Source organism: Tachyglossus aculeatus, chromosome X2, assembly GCF_015852505.1.
Source record: "Tachyglossus aculeatus isolate mTacAcu1 chromosome X2, mTacAcu1.pri, whole genome shotgun sequence".
Classification (NCBI taxonomy): domain Eukaryota; kingdom Metazoa; phylum Chordata; class Mammalia; order Monotremata; family Tachyglossidae; genus Tachyglossus; species Tachyglossus aculeatus.
The window spans coordinates 28,074,090-28,094,839 of NC_052100.1; the positions used below are offsets into that span (position 1 = coordinate 28,074,090).

Consider the following 20,750-nt stretch of genomic DNA (forward strand, 5'->3'; position numbering starts at 1 on the left):
GAAGACAGGGTTGCCTCCTGAACCCTTTGAGGAAGAACAGCTAATGAATCCAACTTCTGCTCTTCCGGAGATGGGATGATGCCCAGCCCATGAATTCCCCTTTTAGACTGTGAGCCCACTGTTGGGTAGGGACCGTCTCTATATGTTGCCAACTTGGACTTCCCAAGCGCTTAGTACAGTGCTCTGCACACAGTAAGCGCTCAATAAATACGATTGATTGATTGATTCCCCTGCACTGCGCTCCCCTCTAAGCAGGCGAGAGACACTGCACTGCACTCTCCTTCGCACTGCTGGCCTCCCCGTCTACGATGAGCGGATCCCCGACTTCCACTGTCCGAACGACTTTCTGGCCGCCTCCCTGTCTGCAGGGGCATCTACAAGGCTCAGTACTCACCATCCGAAGCAAAAGATAACAAAATAGATCCCGAAAGTGGTGGCAAAGGCGTGGCGGACGCCAGAACTGGCGTTACCGGGACCCAGGTAGGTGCGAAACCAGAAGGCAGCAAACAGGGCGAACAGCTGACAGGCCACAAAGTTCACCTACCAGAAAAGAAAAAAAGGAATAAAAGGCACTCAGTACTCAGATACTGCACTTGGGAGATGGATTTAATGGGGAGAGACGGATTCAGGTTTGATTTGCGGGGGAGGATTAACAGAGACGGACACACAGGAGACTGTGAGCCCCACGTGGGACAACCTGATCGCCTTGTAACCTCCCCAGTGCTTAGAACAGTGCTTTGCACATAGTAAGCGCTTAATAAATGCCATTATTATTACTATCAAGGGAGAGCCAGAGAGAGAGTGAGACAGAGAAATCTGTCTCTAGTCTGTACGCTTCTTGCGGGCCAAGAACGTGTCTACCAGCTCTGTTATATCGTACTCTCCATACGGTAAGTGCTCAATAAAATGATTGATTGATTGTTTTATCCGGCCCTGGGACCCTTTTTGGAGGGCGAGAAGCTGAGAAACCTGTCTCCGTCTGGATTGAGAGAGCAAGGACCAGATGCCCTTTGACCTTCTGAAGCCCTGAGGGGCTCACCAAAGCTTTTTTTGCCACCCTCCTCCCAAACACACAGACTATCGAAAGGCAAGGGGCCACCTCGGATAACCAAGCGGTCTCACGGCTTGTTCTCGACCCTTGGTTTCTGTCCCAACTCACCACCACTCTCCGCTACACCGTGGGGAGACCCAGTCCGAATGGGTGACCAGGCCAAGCCCTGGGAGGCTTTGTACAAATAAAAAAGAGCCAATCATCCTATTGATCAGTGACCGGTCCTGGCTTGGGTTTCAACCCAGTTTAAGGAAAATTGGTAACTAAAATTGGGTGATATTCAGTGTCTGCTCTGTGGCCTTGGCCACTTCACTTCTCTGGACCTCAGTTCCCTCCTCTGTAAAATGGGGATTAAGATGCTGAGCCTCACGTGGGACAGGGACTATGTCCAACCTGATTACCTTGTATCTACCCCAGTGCTTAGAATAGTGCTGGGCACATAGTAAATGCTTAACAAATACCACAATTATTAATAATAATAATAATAATAATTGGCATTTGTTATTATTATTATTATTATAGTGTAGAGAGGCAGTGTGGTCTAGTGGGAAGGAACATGAGACAGTTCTAGTTCCAAATTTCTAGTTCCAACTACATCACTGGGCCAGTTACTTAACTTCTCTGAGCCTCAGTTTCCTCACCTGTACAATGGGGATAAGATACTCGCTCGCCTTCGCTCTTAAACTGTGAGCCCCATGCGGGACAAGGACCGCATCTGATTTGATTGTATGGGATCGAACCCAGCATTTAGCACAGTGCACGATAAGCGCTTAACAGTGCTCTGCACACAGTAAGCGCTCAATAAATACGATTGATTGATTGATTAACAAATACCATCATTATTTACAGCTTGCTGCGAACACAACGGGTGGGAAGAGAGTCGAAGAAAAGAGGAGGGGTAAGGACCGTAAGCTTGTCGCGGGCAGGAAATATGTCTACCAACTCTGTTGTATTGTACTCTTCCAAGCACTTAGTACAGTGCTCTGCACACAGTAAGCGCTCAATAATTCTAATCCCGGCTCCACCACGTATCAGCTGTGTGACTTTGGGAAGTCACTTAAGTTCTCTGTGCCTCAGTTACCTCATCTGTAAAATGGGGATTAAAACTGTGAGCTCCACGTGGGACAACCTGATTATCTTGCATCTACCCCAGTGCTTAGAATGGTGCTTGGCACATAGTAAGCACTTAACAAATACCATCAATCATTATTATTATTAATAAACACCGATGATGATAAAAAGTTCTGAGCCGGCAGAGGGGTGGGATACAAACCCAGATCCGTAGGTGATGGAGTAGGGAGGGAAAAAAAAATCAAAGTAAAAAACTGCCATAAACCTAAAAGAAGCTGAGGAAAACTCTCTCTGCCTCTGTCTCTCTCATCATTTCTGAATTAAGATAAATCAGTTCCCAGTCACTCGAGGAACCCAAACCCGCTAATTACAAGTACAGTCTCTCACTTTTCCCGAACCCTCGGTTAGAATACTTTCATCGTGATTCGCTTAGAATGCGCTTACCCAGCAAAGAGAAGCAGCCACGGTTACATAAACGCTTGCCTAAATTTAGACTCCAACATGGTTTTCGGGGCTTTCATTGAGCCAGAGTTCGGTGGTAGTCCTGACTGGGGAGGGAGGTCTAATGAAATATTACGACATTAAGGCCCTGTCGCAAATCGAAAGAGGAGAACTGAAGATTAGGGGGAGAGGAAAGGGAGTCTGGGAATTTTGTAAAGGGATTTCTTTGTCCCAAAATACCTCCACTGTGCCCTCTCTAGGATGTCTACTGCTCAATCAAGAATACCGGATTCCCACCCATTTGCCAATCCAATAATAATGGTACTTATTAAGCACTTACTATGTGCCAAGCACAGTTCTAAACACTGGCGTAGATACAAGTTAATCAGATTGGACACTGTCCCTGTCCCACATTCATTCATTCATTCACTCAATCGTATTTATTGAGCGCTTACTGTGTGCAGAGCACTGTACTAAGCACTTGGGAAGTACAAGTTGGCAACAAATAGAGACAGTCCCTACCTAACAGTGGGCTCACAGTCTAGAAACGGGGCTCACACTCTCAATCCCCATTTTACAGAAGGGGTAACCGAGGCCCAGAGTGGTTAAGCGTCTTGCCCTACGTCGCACAGTAGACGAGTAGAGGAGCCGAAATTAGAACCCAGGTCCTCCTGAGCCCCAGGCCCTGCTGCTTCCCCGGGTTCATCCTGCATAGGGCAGGCACTTTGGAAGAGTTCATTAGAGTTAGTAAACAAGATTCCCGCCTTTCTGGGAGTTTACAAATCAGTAAGGGAGTTTACAATCGAGTGGACTGAAAGGGGCTACGTGGTCAGAGGTCAGCTGAAGTGAAGGAGCAAGTGGTGACCAACAGATTTTTCCCCTTCTTCTGGCTACCCATCGGGATTCCAACTTATTCACTGTGCCTTGTTCTCATCTGTCTCACTATCGAACCCTTGCCCCTAACTTTCCACCAGCCTGGAAATCCCCCCATTTCCCATCAGACAGACCACCTCTTATTGAGAGCTCACCTCCTCCAGGAGGCCTTCCCAGACTGAGCCCCCTTTCCCCTCTCCTCCTCCCCATCCCCACCTCCCCACAGCACCTATATATAAGTTTGTACATATTTATTACTCTATTTATTTTACCTGTACATATTTACCATTCTATTTATTTTGTTAATGACGGGCATTTAGCTTTAATTCTATTTATGCTGACGGCTTGACACCTGTCCACATGTTTTGTTGCCTGTCTCCCCCTTCTAGACCGTGAGCCCGTTGTTGGGTAGGGACCGTCTCTAGATGCTGCTGACTTGGACTTCCCAAGTGCTTAGTACAGTGCTCTGCACACAGTAAGCGCTCAATAAATACGATTGAAAGAATGAATGAACCACCGCTCTCCCCAACTTCAGAGCCCTACTAAAATCCCATTTCTTCCATAAAGACTTCCCTGACTAATCTCATCTCTCCCCCACCCTATTTCTTCCCCTTCTGCGTTACCTATTTAATTCATTACTCACTCTTTAAGGACTTCGATTCCCACCACAACTCCGCCCTTCCCAGCCCTTTCACAACCTTTCCCTACCTAATTTTTTTTTCTTCCAGATTCATTCATTCATTCAATCGTATTTATTGAGCGCTTACTGTGTGCAGAGCACTTTACTAAGCGCTTGGGGAGTACAAGTCGGCAACATATAGAGACGGTCCCTACCCAAAAACGGGCTCGCAGTCTAGAAGGGGGAGACAGACAACGAAACATGTGGATAGAAAATAATAATATTAATAATAATGGTATTTGTTGAGCGCTTACTATGTGCCAAGCCCTGTTCGAAGCGCTGGGGGAGATACAAGGTAGTCAGGTTGTCCCATGTGGGGCTCACAGTCTTAATCCCCATTTTACAGATGAGGGAACTGAGGCCCAGAGAAATGAAGTCACTTGCCCAGGGTCACACAGCAGACAAGAGGCAGAGCCAGGATTGGAACCCATGACCTTCAGACTCCCAGGCCAAGGCTCTATAATAATAATAATAATAATAATAATAATAATGGCATTTGTTAAGCGCTTACTATGTGCAAAGCACTGTTCTAAGCACTGGGGGGGATACAAGGTGATTGAGTTGTCCCACGTGGGGCTCACAGTCTTCATCCCCATTTTCCAGATGAGGAAACTGAGGCTCAGAGAAGTTAAGTGACTTGCCCAAGGTCACACAGCAGACATGTGTTGCTCCACGACCTCCGACTCCAAAGCCCGAGCTCTTTCCACTGAGCCACGCTGCTTCTCTAACCAAATAACTGTCCAAAGTGGCCCCATTGTCTGAGGGTGATCCCCGTGTAGGACAGGAACTGTGTCCAACTGGATTACCTATGTCCACCCCGGCGCTTAGTACAGTGCATGGCACATAGTGCATAACAAACACCACGATTATCCTTTTAGTCTGGGTCTCTCGCTGACAAACTGGGTTTTGAGGAGCACAAATGGAGTTTCATTTTTCCACCGACTGCAGAGGAGCGAGTTGCCATTTCCTTCCAAAGGCATTTTTCTGGAGAAGCTAAAATCCAATCACCCCTTTTCCCAATCGGCCTGCTGTGCGACCTTGGGCAAGTCACTCAACTTCTTGGTGCCTCAGTTTCCTCACCAGTAAAATGAGGATTCAATATCTTGGTCTCCATTTATGTTAGATTGTGAGCCCCAGGACTGTGTCCCTCTTAATTATCTTGTATCTCCCCCGGTGCTTAATACTGTCTAGATTGTGAAGAAGGGTTGGGATTGCCTCTATCTGTTCCCTAATTGTGCTTTCCAAGCACTTAGTACAGTGCTCTGCACACAGTAAGTGCTCAATAAATACGACTGAATGAATGAATGAATAAGGGCTTAACAAATACCACAATTATTACTATTATCCTTTTGTGCTTATGGCATGACTAATAGAAAGGGACTGTGAGGTAGTAATAATGGTATTTATTAAGTTCCACTGGGCACAGTGAACTGTATTAAGCTCTTGGGAAGTTCTGAGAAATGACATAGTCCTTGTCCTTAAAGAGATAATACTCTAATGGGGAAGACAGACATAAAAATATTTACAAACTATTAAACCGGTATGAGCTCAGTAGCCATAGCAATCTCCCTAAAACCCAGCTTTTCCTCTCCCAACTTCAAGCAGTGTTGCCTAATGGAAAGAGATGGGGCCTGAGAGTCAAAGGACCTGGGTTCTAATCCTGGCCACTGCACTGACCTGCTGCGTGACCTTGGATGAGTCACCTTCTATTTATTTTATTTTGTTAGCATGTTTGGTTTTGTTCTCAGTCTCCCCCTTTTAGACTGTGAGCCCACTGTTGGGTAGGGACCGTCTCTATATGTTGCCAACTTGGACTTCCCAAGCGCTTAGTACAGTGCTCTGCACACAGTAAGCGCTCAATAAATACGATTGATTGATTGATTCCCTTCTCAGGGGGGCCTTAGATTTTCTCAGGGTGAAATACCTGTTCTCCAACCTTCTTAGACCACAAGTCCCTGGTGGGACAGGAATCGTCATTGTCTTGAATTCATTCATTCATTCAATCGCATTTATTGAGCGCTTACTGTGTGCAGAGCACTGTACTAAGCGCTTGGGAAGTCCAAGTTGGCAACATATAGAGACGGTCCCTACCCGACAGTGGGCTCACAGTCTGGAAGGGGGAGACAGACAACAAAACAAAACATGTTAACGAAATAAAATAAGTAGAATAAATATGTACTAGTAAAATAAATAGAGTAATAAACACAAGCTCTTACTGTGTACAGAGCACTGTCCTAAATGCTTGGGAAAGTACATTATAATAGACCCAATATAATGCACATAGTAAGCACTTGATACATACCGTTGACTGATTTGATTGACTGATGTCTAATTCCCCACCCGAGTAATAAATACGAGCTCTTACTGTGTACAGAGCACTGTCCTAAGTGCTTGGGAAAGTACATTATAATAGACCCAATATAATGCACATAGTAAGCACTCGATACATACCGTTGATTGATTTGATTGACTGATGTCTAATTCCCCACCCGAGTAATAAATACGAGCTCTTACTGTGTACAGAGCACTGTCCTAAGTGCTTGGGAAAGTACAATATAATAGACCCAATATAATGCACATAGCACTCGATACATACCGTTGATTGATTTGATTGACTGATGTCTAATTCCCCACCCGAGTAATAAATGCGAGCTCTTACTGTGTACAGAGCACTGTCCTAAGTGCTTGGGAAAGTACATTATAATAGACCCAATATAATGCACATCTACCCCATCACTTAGCGCTTGGCACAGAGTAAGCCCTTAAATTCATTCCTTCAATTGTATTTACTGAGTGCTTACTGTGTGCAGAGCACTGTACTTAAAGAATACCACCATTTATTACTAGTACCATTATTATTAATGTGTTTCTATAGGCAGTGCCTTCTTATTTTGCTGATCCCTGCCACACCCATGTACTCCTCATGTATATCCGCGTGTCCTGGGTACATTCATTCCAAACTCCTTCAGACTTGTCGGCGAGAAACACATTCCTTCCAGACACTGCCAGCTTCTTCCATGCCCCACTGAGCAAGCCAACATGAAAACAGCTTGGAAATCCGTTCTCCATGGCCCACCGAAAGATTATCCACAGGAAGGGTTGGTCTTCCTCACTAGAACCTCCCTGAGGTCAGGGCCTGTGTCTAATGATGGCATTTATTAAGCACCTACTATGTGCAAAGCACTGGTCTAAGTGCTGGGGAGGTTACAAGGTGATCAGGTTGTCCCACGGGGCGCTCACAGTCTCCATCCCCATTTTACAGATGAGGTAGCTGAGGCCCAGAGAAGTGAAGTGACTTGCCCATCGTCACACAGCTGATGGTTGGTGGAGCCGGGATTTGAACCCATGACCTCTTACTCCAAAGCCCGGGCTTTGTTCCACTGAGCCACGCTGTGTCTACTTACTGTATCCTTACTAAGCACCTACTACATTCGTTCATTCATTCAATCGTATTTATTGAGCACTTACTGTGTGCAGAGCACTGTACTAAGCGCTCGGGCAGTCCAAGTTGGCAACACATAGAGACGGTCCCTACCCAACAGCGGGCTCACAGTCTAGAAGGGGGAGGCAGACAACGAAACAAAACATATTCACAAAATAAAATAGAATCGTAAATATGTACAAGGAAAAGCTGTGTGACTTTGGGCAAGTCGCTTCACTTCTCGGTGCCTCAGTTACCTCATCTGTAAAATGGGGGTGAAGATTGTGAGCCCCACGTGGGACAACCTGATCACCTCGTAACCTCCCCAGCGCTTAGAACAGTGCTTTGCACATAGCAAGCGCTTAATAAATGCCATTATGATGATGATGATGATGAACAGCATCAGAGATAGTCACTTTGCACATAGCAAGTGCTTAATAAATGCCATTATGATGATGATGATGACCAGCATCAGAGATAGTCACTGTAAAAAAAACCAAAAAACCAAGGAAGCAGGTACTGTGAGGGCTCGCAAAGCGATTTCTCAAATGGGCTGGAAATTTTGAAATAGCCCAACTTTGCAAAATCTGGTTTGAAAATCAGCCCTTTTGTCAATCCCCTTACAATGCAGCCTTCTTTCCCTACTCTGGCACGGCACAGAGAGGCGTCAGAACAAGCCCTCGGAAAAACGTGAAGGAGAATTCCTCAACTGCTTTAGGGATTGGATCACAACTTGGTTTCACCGATCCCTCTGTCGGGGCCAGCTTGTAGCACAATGCCGAACCTTTGTCGGAGGAGGACGCAGATATCAGCTGGGAAATGGTGCGGGTGAGAAAGGGAAGGGGATTGTGAGTACGGCAAGGGGAAGCAAAAGCCTGCCATCTCTGAAGACAGAGAGTATAATAATAATAATAATAATAATAATGGCATTTATTAAGCCCTTACTATGTGCAAAGCACTGCTCTAAGCGCTGGGGAGGTTACAAGCTGATCAGGGTGTCCCACGGGGGGCTCACAGTCTTCATCCCCATTTTCCAGATGAGGTAACAGAGGCCTAGAGAAGTGAAGTGACTTGCCCCAAGTCACACAGCTGACAGTTGGCGGAGCCGGGATTCGAACCCCTGACCTCTGACTCCAGAGCCCGGGCTCTTTCCACTGAGCCCCGCTGCTTCTAGGCCTGAGGGACGGTGAGGGCATTGCTTGAAACGAAAGAAGGGGAATGCTGCTGTGTCGAAGGAGGGAAATTTCATCACCAGCAGTCGTGTGGGGTCGAGGAAGAGAAATTCTGACTGAAGGGCCTTCACAATACAAGCTGTACGTTAAAAAAAGAGTCGGGTTAGGAAAGAGGCACAGTGTAAACCGGGAGAGGCCGGAACATTTTCTGCCCCGCGGGATATCCCTAGAAGCCCTTACTCAAACAAGAAAGAATAGTAAAAATGTGTGAAACACTTAAACATAACATAAAACAAACAGAGAGGCAGCATGGCCTACTGGAAAGAGGACCTGAGTTCTAATCCTGCCTCCACCACATATCTGCTGTGTGGCTATTATTCTATTTATTTATTTATATTACTCTATTTATTTATTATTACTCTATTTTATTTGTACATATTTATTCTATTTATTTTATTTTGTTAATATGCTTTGTTCTCTGTCTCCCCCTTCTAGACTGTGAGCCCGCTGTTGGATAGGTACCATCTCTATATGTTGCCAACTTGTACTTCCCAAGCACTTAGTACAGTGCTCTGCACACAGTAAGCGCTCAATAAATATGATTGAATGAATGGCTTTTTTTTTTTTTTTTAAATGGTATTTGTTAAGCACAAAGGGCCAGGCACTGTTCTAAGCACTGGGGTAAATCCAAGCTAATCAGGTTGGACACAGTCCCTGTCCCACATGGGGCTCACTGTCTTAATCCCCACTTTACAGATGAGGCCACTGAGGCCCAGAAATGTGAAGCGATTTGCCCAAGGTCCCACAGCAGACAAACGGCGGAGGCAGAATTAGAACTCAGGTCCTTCTCACTTCCATTCATTCATTCATTCATTCATTCAATCGTATTTATTGAATATTTATTTATTCCAGGCCCATGCTCTAACCTGTGTCCAACTACCCCGATGCTTAGTTATAATGCCTGTAATAGAAGTGCTTTAAACAGCATTTTTTTAAAGAAAAGATTCATTCTTTTTTAATTAAAAAAAAAGAGTCCACATTTAGACTACAACACTCAACCGGAGTCAAACCAAAAGTTCTTGGAAGGAGACTTAGAGACTAGGAAGTCTTATCTTCCGTGAAAAGAGCCCCTGGGAATGCCACAAACTGATTTATGAAGTTAGTCATCCATAAAATCGGGATTAAGACGGTGAGCCCCCCGTGGGACAACCTGATCACCTTGTAACCTCCCCGGCGCTTAGAACAGTGCTTTGCACATAGTAAGCGCTTAAAATGCCATTACTATTATTATTATTAGTCAATAGGTACAGGGCTTACCAGGAAATCAGAGCATTAGAAGTTCCCTGTACCATCCAGTGACTTCATCCGATTCCCGTTCTAAAGGCAGAATGACTCGTGAGAGAAAGCTTAAAAACGTGATCCTTTTTCTTCTTAATGATTTCCTTGTTTGGATTAAGTTAAAAAAAAAAAAGTCCTGATAGCAATGCCTTCTGACCAAACCGTTTTTTCTCCACATTGAAAAGAAGAAATCTTTGAACTTGAAGGCGCTGTTCAAACAAACCAAAATGGGAACCTACTTTTATCCGTGATATCAGCTCCGGGTTGACGGGGAAGTCTTCAGTCAGTCAGTCAATCAATGGTATTTATTGAGCGCTTACTACGAGCAAGGGCACAGTACTAAGCGCTTGGGAGAGTCCAATATGACAGAATAAGCAGACACTTTCCCTGCCCATGACGAGCTTTGTCACCTATCCACATGTTTTGTTTCGTCATCTGTCTCCCCCTTCTAGACCGTGAGCCCGTTGTTGGGTAGGGATCGTCTCTACCTGTTGCCAACTTGGACTTCCCAAGCGCTTAGTACAGTGCTCTGCACTCAGTAAGCGCTCAATAAATATGATTGAATGAATGAATGAGCTTGCAGTCTAGAGACAGACATTGATATGAATAAATAAGGAATTAGGGTAAATAAATTCATCCCAAAATTGATTTCACTTCAACACAACGGTCTCTGCTTTGACCTGCTTTCAAGTTTTATGAACTCCAGGTGTAATTACAGTGCCACATCACCATGAATAATGGGGAAAACTGGAGTAAAGCACCAATAATCTAGACGTCCCAGTGATAGCAGGTCTTTTAGGAGGAAAGGTGTGAGCCCACTGTTGGGTAGGGACTGTCTCTATATGTTGCCAATTTGTACTTCCCAAGCGCTTAGTACAGTGCTCTGCACATAGTAAGTGCTCAATAAATACGATTGATGATGATTGATGAAAGGTGGAGGGTGATTATCAGCTGTTCTGTTGTGGGTAGCTGACAAATCCTTTATAAAAAGGATGGAGAATTTACCCCGGAGAAACTCAGTTTGCTTTCTTGGGCCTCGTTCATTCATTCAGTCATATTTACTGACCACCTCAATAAGGAGGGAATTCTAAATAATTCATTCAATCGTATTTATTGAGCTCTTACTGTGTGCAGAGCACTGTACTAAGCACTTGGGAGAGGACAATACAACAACAGACACATTCCTGCCCACAACGAGCTCACAGTCTGACACTTCCTTACTCGGCGACCTTGGGCAAGTACTTCTCTGTGCCTCAGTTCCCTCCTCTGAAAAATGGGGATTCAATAGCTGTCCTACTTAGACTGCGAGCCCCGTGTGGGACCCAATTATCTTGAATCTAGGCCACAGTACAGCGGTTGGCGGAGAGGAAGCACTTAAATACTACGGTTAAGCCGGTGAAAATAAAACGGCACTAGGGGAAAAATCCTACCCCAAAACTGGCATTTGAGGGAGACTATCAGACAGTGCTCAAATCAACTCATCCAGACCACAAACTGCGTTTCTTTTTCCACTTCACTTGGTGTGCGGAAAACAGAAAGCCTGTTGGAAACCAGTGAGCTGGAACCATTGGCTCATTCATTCATTCATTCATTCATTCAATTGTATTTATTGAGCTCTTACTGTGTACAGAGCACTGTACCAAGCGCTTGGGCTCCCATGTACAAGATTAGAGTCTCAACCTCTTGTGGCTAGGAAATGTGTCAATTATTAATTCTGCACTTTGCAAGTGCCCAGGGGACAGCCAATAAATACAATTAGACTGCAAGCTCATTCATTCATTCATTCAATCGTATTTATTGAGCACTTACTGTGTGCAGAGCATTGTACTAAGCGCTTGGGAAGTACAAGTCGGCAACATATAGGGACGGTCCCTACCCAACAGCGGGCTCGCAGTCTAGAAGGTGGGCAGGGAATCTGACTGTTTATTGCTCTGATGTACTCTCCCAAGCGCTTAGTACAGTGCTCTGCACACAGTGAGCGTTCAATAAATATTGCTGAATGAATGATCGGATTAGTACTATTACACTGTGCACCTTAAACACTCAATCAATCCACCAGAGGTATTTATTCATTCATTCATTCAAGCAATCGTATTTATTCATTCATTCATTCATTCAATCCCATTTATTGAGCGCTTACTGTGTGCACAGCACTGTACTAAGCACTTGGGAAGTACAAGTTGGCAACAAATAGTGACAGTCCCTACCCAACAGCAGGCTCACAGTCTAGAAGGGGGAGACAGACAATCAATCAATCAATCAATCAATCGTATTTATTGAGCGCTTACTGTGTGCAGAGCACTGTACTAAGCACTTGGGAAGTACAAGCTGGCAACATATAGAGACAGTCCCTACCCAACAGTGGGCTCACAGTCTAGAACACAAAACAAGACATATTAACAAAATAAAATCAATAGAATAAATATGTACAAATAAAATAGAGTAATAAATCCATACAAACATATATACATATATAAAGGTGCTGTGGGGAGGGGAAGGAGGTAAGGTGAGGGGGATGGGGAGGGGGAGGAGAGGGAGAGGAAGGAGGGGGCTCAGTCATTCATTCATTCAATCGCATTTATTGAGCACTTACTGTGTGCAGAGCACTGTACTAAGCGCTTGGAAAGTCCAAGTTGGCAACATATAGAGACGGTCCTTACCCAACAGTGGGCTCACAGTCTAGAAGGGGGAGACAGAGAACAAAACAAAACATACTAACAAAATAAAATAAATAGAATAGATAGGTACAAATAAAGTAAATAGAGTAATAAATACGAGCTCTTACTGTGTACAGAGCACTGTCCTAAGTGCTTGGAAAAGTACATTATAATAGACACAATACAATGCACATAGTAAGCACTCGATACATACCGTTGATTGATTTGATTGACTGATGTCTACTTCCCCACCCGAGTAATAAATACGAGCTCTTACTGTGAACAGAGCACTGTCCTAAGTGCTTGGGAAAGTACATTATAATAGACCCAATATAATGCACATAGAGGTCATGGGTTCAAATCCCGACTCCACCACATGACTGCTGTGTGACCTTGGGCAAGTCACTTCACTTCTCTGAGCCTCAGTTCCCTCATCTGGAAAATGGGGATTAAGATTGTGAGCCCCACATGGGGCAACCTGATCACCTTGTATCCCCCCCAGCGCTTGGAACAGTGTTCTGCACATAGTAAGCGCTTAACAAATGCCATCATCATTATTATTATTATTATAGTAAGCACTCGATACATACCGCTGATTGATTTGATTTGAAGCAGCGTGGCTCAGTGGGAAGAGCACGGGATTTGGAATCAGAGGTCACGGGTTCAAATCCCAGCTCTGCCAATTGTCAGCTGTGTGACTTTGGGCAAGTCCCTTCACTTCTCTGGGCCTCAGTTCCCTCATCTGTAAAATGAGGATGAAGACTGTGAGCCCCACGTGGGACAACCTGATCACCTTGTAACCTCCCCAGCGCTTAGAACAGTGCTTTGCACATAGTAAGCGCTTAATAAATGCCATCATTATTATTATTTGATGGACTGCCTAATTCCCACCCGATGACTCTCTCTCCCGGGACTGAATAAAGTGCTTTAAACACAGTAAGCGCTTAAATACGTTACTCCTCTTCCTATTACTACTACTCCAAGGTGATTTTTTAGAGAAGGTTCCCCCGGCGATATGTGTACACGGTCTCTTGCAGGAGTTACATGTTTGAAATAGTTAATCACTGGCATTATTTGGCACCCACTTTCTGAAAAGCCGCCAACTTTACCTGATCCGGACAGGTGTAACCCGTATGGAAAGCGCCTTATCTGGGCTCATTTTACTGACGCGACTGCACGGTGGTGATTTTTATCCGCGAGCCTTTACTTCAGCGGACAAGGGCTTGGCCGATCCAGAAATAATCTACTGTCTAGCCATTCGTATATACTGAGTGCTTACTTTGTGCAGAACAACGTACCCGGCACTTACCAAACCCCGTTTGAACGTCCAGCTGATGCCCTTCCAAACTGCCAGGGCCCGAAATCAACCCCCTTTTTTCTTTAATGGCATTATTTATTTATTTGATGGCATTTATTAAGCGCTTACTATGCGCAAAGCACTGTTCTAAGTGCTGGGGAGGTTATTATTTATTTTGTGAATTTATTTTGTGAATAGTGCTCTATTTTACTTGTACGTGTTTACTATTCAATTTATTTTGCGAATGATGTGCGTCTAGCTTTAATTCTATTTGTTCTGACGACTTGACACCCGTCCACATGTTTTGTTTTGTTGTCTGCCTCCCCCTTCTAGGCCCAGAGAAGTGAAGTGACTTGCCCAAAGTCACGCAGCTGACAAGTGGTGGGGTCGGGATTCGAACCCATGACCTCTGACTCCAAAGCCCGGGCTCTTTCCACTGAGCCACGCAAGCGCTTCCTGGGTGCCAAACACTGTATTAAGAGCTGGGGTAGAAATAATAATAATAATAATAATGATGGTATTTGTTAAGCGCTTACTATGTGCAAAGCACTGTTCTAAGCACTGGGGAGATACAAGGTGATCAGGTTGTCCCACGGGGGGCTCCCAGTCTTCATCCCCATTTTACAGATGAGGGAACTGAGGCCCAGAGAAGTGAAGTGACTCACCCAAAGTCACACAGCTGACAAGTGGCGGAGCTGGGATTTGAACCCATGACCTCGGACTCCAAAGCCCGGGTTTTTTCCACTGAGCCACGCTGCTTCTTGGGCTCAGTGGAAAGAAACGTGCTAATCGGACTGGATTCGGTCGATGTCCCATATTCAGTCATTCAATCGTATTTATTGAGCGCTTACTGTGTGCAGAGCACTGGACTTAGCGCTTGGGAAGTCCAAGTCGGCAACATCTAGAGACGGTCCCTACCCAACAACGGGCTCACGGTCTAGAAGGGGGAAAACAAGGTAATCAGGTTGTTCCACACGAGGTTCACAGCCTCAATCCCCATTGTACAGATGAGGAAACTGAGGCACAGAGAAGTTAAGTGACTTGCCCGAGGTCACCCAGCAGTCAAGTGGCGGAGCCGGTATTAGAACCCACGACCTCCGACTCCCAAGCCCGGGCTCTTGACATTAGGCCACGCTACGCCTTATGGGGCTCACGGTCTTCACCCCCATTTTACAGATGAGGTAGCCGGGATACAGAAAAACGACGGGACTCATCCAAGGTCACGCAGCAGACCAGTGGCGGAAGAGGGATTAGAACACAGGTCCTCCTGACTCCCTGTTTTGCGGTCTATCCACTACGCCAGGGTCATTCGCTCAGTGGAAAGAGCCCGGGCTTTGGAGTCTGAGGTCATGGGTTCAAATCCCGACTCCTCCAGTTGTCAGCTGGGTGACTTTGGGCAAGTCGCCTCACTTCTCTGGGCCTCGGTCCCCTCGTCTGTAAAATGGGGATGATGACTGTGAGCCCCATGTGGGACAACCTGATCACCTTGTAACCTCCCCGGAGTTTAGAACGGTGCTTCGCACGTAGTAAGCGCTTAACAAATGCTAATATTATTATTATTTTATTATTATTATTATAAGGACGGACCCCTGGGTTCCGCGAATCGGCCCGGAGGACACAGCGGTTCAGTTGAGGCAGGATTCGGGCCTCCTCCAAGCGGGGCTGCCGCCAGTCGGTTCCAGCCGGTCCAAGTGGGCAGGGAGGGCAGGGAGGAGGGAATGCCAACGGAGCAGGGATTCAGTTTCCCTCTCCTTCTGCTCCATCAGGAAAAACCGGTTCAGAGGATCCCTCCCCCGTCACCAGTAGCTGCCCGCACCTCCAGACCTGCCCTAGACAGCATAAACATCCCAAACTCCAGCCGATCCGCGGTATTTATTAACAATAATAATGATAATAATGGTATTTGTTAAGCGCTTACTATGTGACAAGCGCTGGGGTAGACAGAAGGTCATCAGGTTGTCCCACGTGAGGCTCACAGTCTTCATCCCCATTTTACAGATGAGGGAACTGAGGCACAGTGAAGCACTTACTATGTGCCAAGCACTGTTCTAAGCGCTGGGGTAGACACAAGGTCATCAGGTTGTCCCACGTGAGGCTCACGGTCTTCAACCCCATTTTACAGATGAGGGAACTGAGGCACAGTGAAGCGCTTACTATGTGCCAAGCACTGTTCTAAGCACCGGGGATGATACAAGGTTATCAGGTTGTCCCACGTGGGGCTCCCGGTCTTCATCCCCATTTTACAGATGAGGGAACTGAGGCACAGTGAAGCGCTTACTATGTGCCAAGCACTGTTTTAGGCACCAGGGGTGATACGAGGTTATCAGGTTGTCCCACGTGAGGCTCCCGGTCTTCATCCCCATTTTACAGATGAGGGAACTGAGGCACAGTGAAGCGCTTACTATGTGCCAAGCACTGTTCTAGGTACCGGGGGTGATACAAGGTTATCAGGTTGTCCCACGTGGGGCTCCCGGTCTTCATCCCCATTTTACAGATGGGGGAACTGAGGCACAATGAAGCTCTTACTATGTGCCAAGCATTGTTCTAAGTGCTGGGGTAGACACAAGGTGATCAGGTTGTCCCACATGAGGTTCAGTCTTCATCCCCATTTTACAGATGAGGGAACTGAGGCACAGTGACGCACTTACTATGTGCCAAGCACTGTTCTAAGCACTGGGGTAGATACAAGGTGATCAGGTTGTCCCATGTGGGGCTCCCGGTCTTCATCCCCATTTTACAGATGAGGAAACTGAGGCACAATGAAGCGCTTACTCTGTGCCAAGCACTGTTCTAAGCACTGGGGTAGATACCAGGTGATCAGGTTGTCCCATGTGGGGCTCCCGGTCTTCATCCCCATTTTACAGATGAGGGAACTGAGGCACAATGAAGCGCTTACTCTGTGCCAAGCACTGTTCTAAGCACTGGGGTAGATACAAGGTGATCAGGTTGTCCCATGTGGGGCTCCCGGTCTTCATCCCCATTTTACAGATGAGGGAACTGAGGCACAATGAAGCGCTTACTATGTGCCAAGCACTGTTCTAAGCACCGGGGGAGATACAAGGTCATCAGGTTGTCTCACGTGAGGCTCACAGTCTTCATCCCCATTTTACAGATGAGGGAGCTGAGGCACAGTGAAGCGCTTACTATGTGCCAAGCACTGTTCTAAGCACTGGGGTAGACACAAGGTCATCAGGTTGTCTCACGTGAGGCTCACAGTCTTCATCCCCATTTTATAGATGAGGGAACTGAGGCACAGTGAAGCACTTACTCTGTGCCAAGCACTGTTCTAAGCGCCGGGGTAGATACAAGGGGATCAGGTTGTCCCACGTGGGACTCCCGGTCTTCATCCCCATTTTACAGATGAGGGAACTGAGGCACAGGGGAGTTAAGTGACTTGCCCAAAGTCACACAGCTAAGTGGCAGAGGCGGGATTAGAACCCAGGACCTCTGACTCCCAACCCCGGGCTCTTTTCACTAGGCCATGCCAAGCAGTGTCAGGGTCACGATACGACAGGGGCATTCTCTGCCCACAACGAGCTTACAGTCTAGAGGGGGAATGTCGGGACTTACAGCCCTGGAGATCAAACAGTCAGGTTTTTCCCCTTGCTGCGGGGGAAGCCACTCAGTCAGTCGTATTTATTGAACGCTTACTGTGAGCAGAGCACTGTACTAAGCGCTTGGGAGAGGACAGAAGAACGATCGACAGACACTCTGCCCGACCGCAACAAGCTTACGGTCTAGGGGAGGAGACGGACATTAGTAGAAATAAATAAATGACAGATATGGACATAGAGAAGCAGCGCGGCTCAGTGGAAAGAGCCCGGGCTTGGGAGTCAGAGGTCATGGGTTCGAATCCCGCCTCCGCCACTTTTCAGCTGCGTGACCTTGGAGAAGCCACTTAACTTCTCTGGGCCTCAGTTCCCTCATCTGGAAAATGGGGATGAAGACTGTGAGCCCCACGTGGGACAACCTCATCACCTTGTAATAATAATAGTAATAATAATGGCATTTTTTAAGTGCTTACTATGTAAAAAGCGCTGTTCTAAGCACTGGGGAGGTTACAAGGTGATCAGGTTGTCCCACGGGGGGCTTACAGTCTTCTGTACTTCCCAAGTGCTTCGTACAGTGCTCTGCACACAGCAAGCGCTCAATAAATATGATTGATTTTACAGATCCCCATTTTCCAGATGAGGTAACTGAGGCCCAGAGAAGTGACTTGCCCAGGGTCACACAGCTGACAATAATAATAATAATAATGTTGGTATTTGTTAAGCGCTTACCATGTGCAAAGCACTGTTCTAAGCGCTGGGGGGAATACAAGGAGATGAGGTTGTCCCACGTGGGGCTCACAGTCATAATCCCCATTTTCCAGATGAGGGAACTGAGGCCCAGAGAAGTGAAGTGACTTGCCCAAGGTCACACAGCAGACATGTGGCAGAGCTGGGAATAGAACCCATGACCTTCTGATTCCCGGGCCTGGGCTCTAGCCACTAAGCAACGCTGCCTCTGCAAGCCCACCTCCTCCAGGAGGCCTTCCCTGACTGCGCCCTCCTTTCCTCTTCTCCCACTCCCTTCGGCTTCGCCCTGACTTGCTCCCTTTATTTATGCCCCCCGCCCACCCCCACGGAACTGAGTTTTTTAATGGTATTTGTTAAGCGCTTACCATGTGCGAAACACCAGCGTGGCTCAGTGGAAAGAGCCCGGGCTTTGGAGTCAAAGGTCATGGGTTCAAATCCCAGCTCCGCCAGTTGTCAGCTGTGTGACTTTGGGCAACTCACTTCACTTCTCTGGGCCTCAGTTCCCTCATCTGGAAAATGGGGATGAAGACTGGGAGCCCCACGTGGGACAACCTGATTACCTTGTATCCTCCCCAGCTCTTAGAACAGTGCTTTGCACATCGTAAGCATTTAATAAATGCCATTATTATTATTATTATTATTATGGGTTCTAATCCCAGCTTCGCCACTTGTCAGCTGGGTGACTTTGGGCAAGTCACTTCACTTCTCTGGGACTCAGTTCCCTCATCTGGAAAATGGGGATGAAGACTGTGAGCCCCCCGTGGGACAACCTGATCACCTTGTATCCTCCCCAGCACTTAGAACAGTGCTTTGCACATAGTAAGCGCTTAATAAATACCATCATTATTATTATGGGTTCTAATCCCAGCTCCGCCACTTGTCAGCTGGGTGACTTTGGGCAAGTCACTTCACTTCTCTGGGCCTCAGTTCCCTCATCTGGAAAATGGGGATGAAGACTGTGAGCCCCACGTGGGACAACCTGATTACCTTGTATCCTCCCCAGCACTTAGAACAGTGCTTTGCACATAATAAGCGCTTAACAAATGCCATTATTATTATTATTATTACATGAGGAGGGAGGGCATTCCAGTCCACTGGCAGTGACCGCCCTGGCAGTGGGGGCACCCCATTCTTAACAAATGCCATTATTATTATTATTATTATTATTATTATTATTATTATTATTATTATTATTATTATTCCCCTCTTTCCCGCTTCTGACCTCTTGCTCAGTTCCTCCACACTCCCTCCCCCTTCCCATCTAGCAAACTTCAAAGTTGTTCTGAAATTCCCTTCCCTAGGGTGTCTTCCCCATTTCCTTTCCACTTCCTCACTTCCATCATTTCAGCACTTCAGCGGCGTGGGCCTAGTGGGAAAAGCACGGGACTGGGAGCCTGAGGACCCGGGTTCTAATTCCGCCTCAGCTAATTGCTTGCTGTGTGACTTTGAGCAACCCACTTAACTTCTCTGGGCCTCGGTTTCCTGATTTATGAAATGGGGATTCAGTACCTGTTCTCCCTCCTACTTAGACTGTGAGCCCCGTGTGGGACACGGACTGTGTCCAACTCTCTTTTACGCCAGTGCTTAGAACAATGCTTGACACATAGTAAGGGCTTAATAATAATAATAATAATAATAATAATAATAATAATGGCATTTGTTAAGCGCTTACTATGTGCAAAGCACTGTTCTAAGCCCTGGTGGGGGATACAAGGTTGTCCCACGTGGGGCTCACAGTCTTCATCCCTATTTTACAGACGAGGTTAATACATTTTTAAGTGCTCTAATCTAGTGCTCTATTTTACTTGTACATGTTTACTATTCAATTTATTTTGCGAATAGTGCTCTATTTTACTTGTACATGTTTACTATTCAATTTATTTTGCGAATGATGTGCATCTAGCATTAATTCTATTTGTTCTGACGACTTGACACCCGTCCGCATGTTTTGTTTTGTTGTCTGCCTCCCCCTTCTAGACCGGGAGCCCGCTGTGGGGTAGGGACCGTCCCTGTATGTTGCCGACTTGTACTTCCCGAGCGCTTAGTACAGTGCTCTGCACACAGTAAGCGCTCAATAAATACTATTGAATGAATGAATGAATGAATTCTTGGCCTAAGGGGCCTGAAGAACCAAGCCGGTTTCCACTGAGGGTGCCAGGAGTCGTTTCTGGGGCAGCCGGCCGACAAATTCTTGCGGCGTTTAGGGATGTGCCAGCCCAAGGCAAGAAGGCACCGTGCCCATCCTTTCTATCCAGAACCTTCCTGATCCAGCCTGCCGGGAGGAGGAGGAGGAGGACGGGGGCATTCCTGGGGTGGCACCCTGTGGGTGGCACCCGGTGGGTTTTACAAGGTGATCAGGTTCTCCCACGGGGGGCCCACAGTCTTCATCCCCATTTTACAGATGAGGTAACTGAGGCACAGAGAAGTGAAGTGACTTGCCCAAAGTCACACG

General features: G+C 46.5%; 1 protein-coding gene across 1 annotated transcript in view; it reads right to left on the reverse strand.

The window, feature by feature from the left end:
• Positions 1–20,750, reverse strand: part of MBOAT1 (membrane bound O-acyltransferase domain containing 1) — a 55,033-nt gene that overhangs the window by 24,762 nt on the left and 9,521 nt on the right. The window contains exon 2 of the mRNA XM_038771158.1: positions 395–540. Within this exon, the coding sequence (XP_038627086.1) occupies positions 395–540 (146 nt within the window). The remainder of the gene's footprint in view (positions 1–394; positions 541–20,750) is intronic.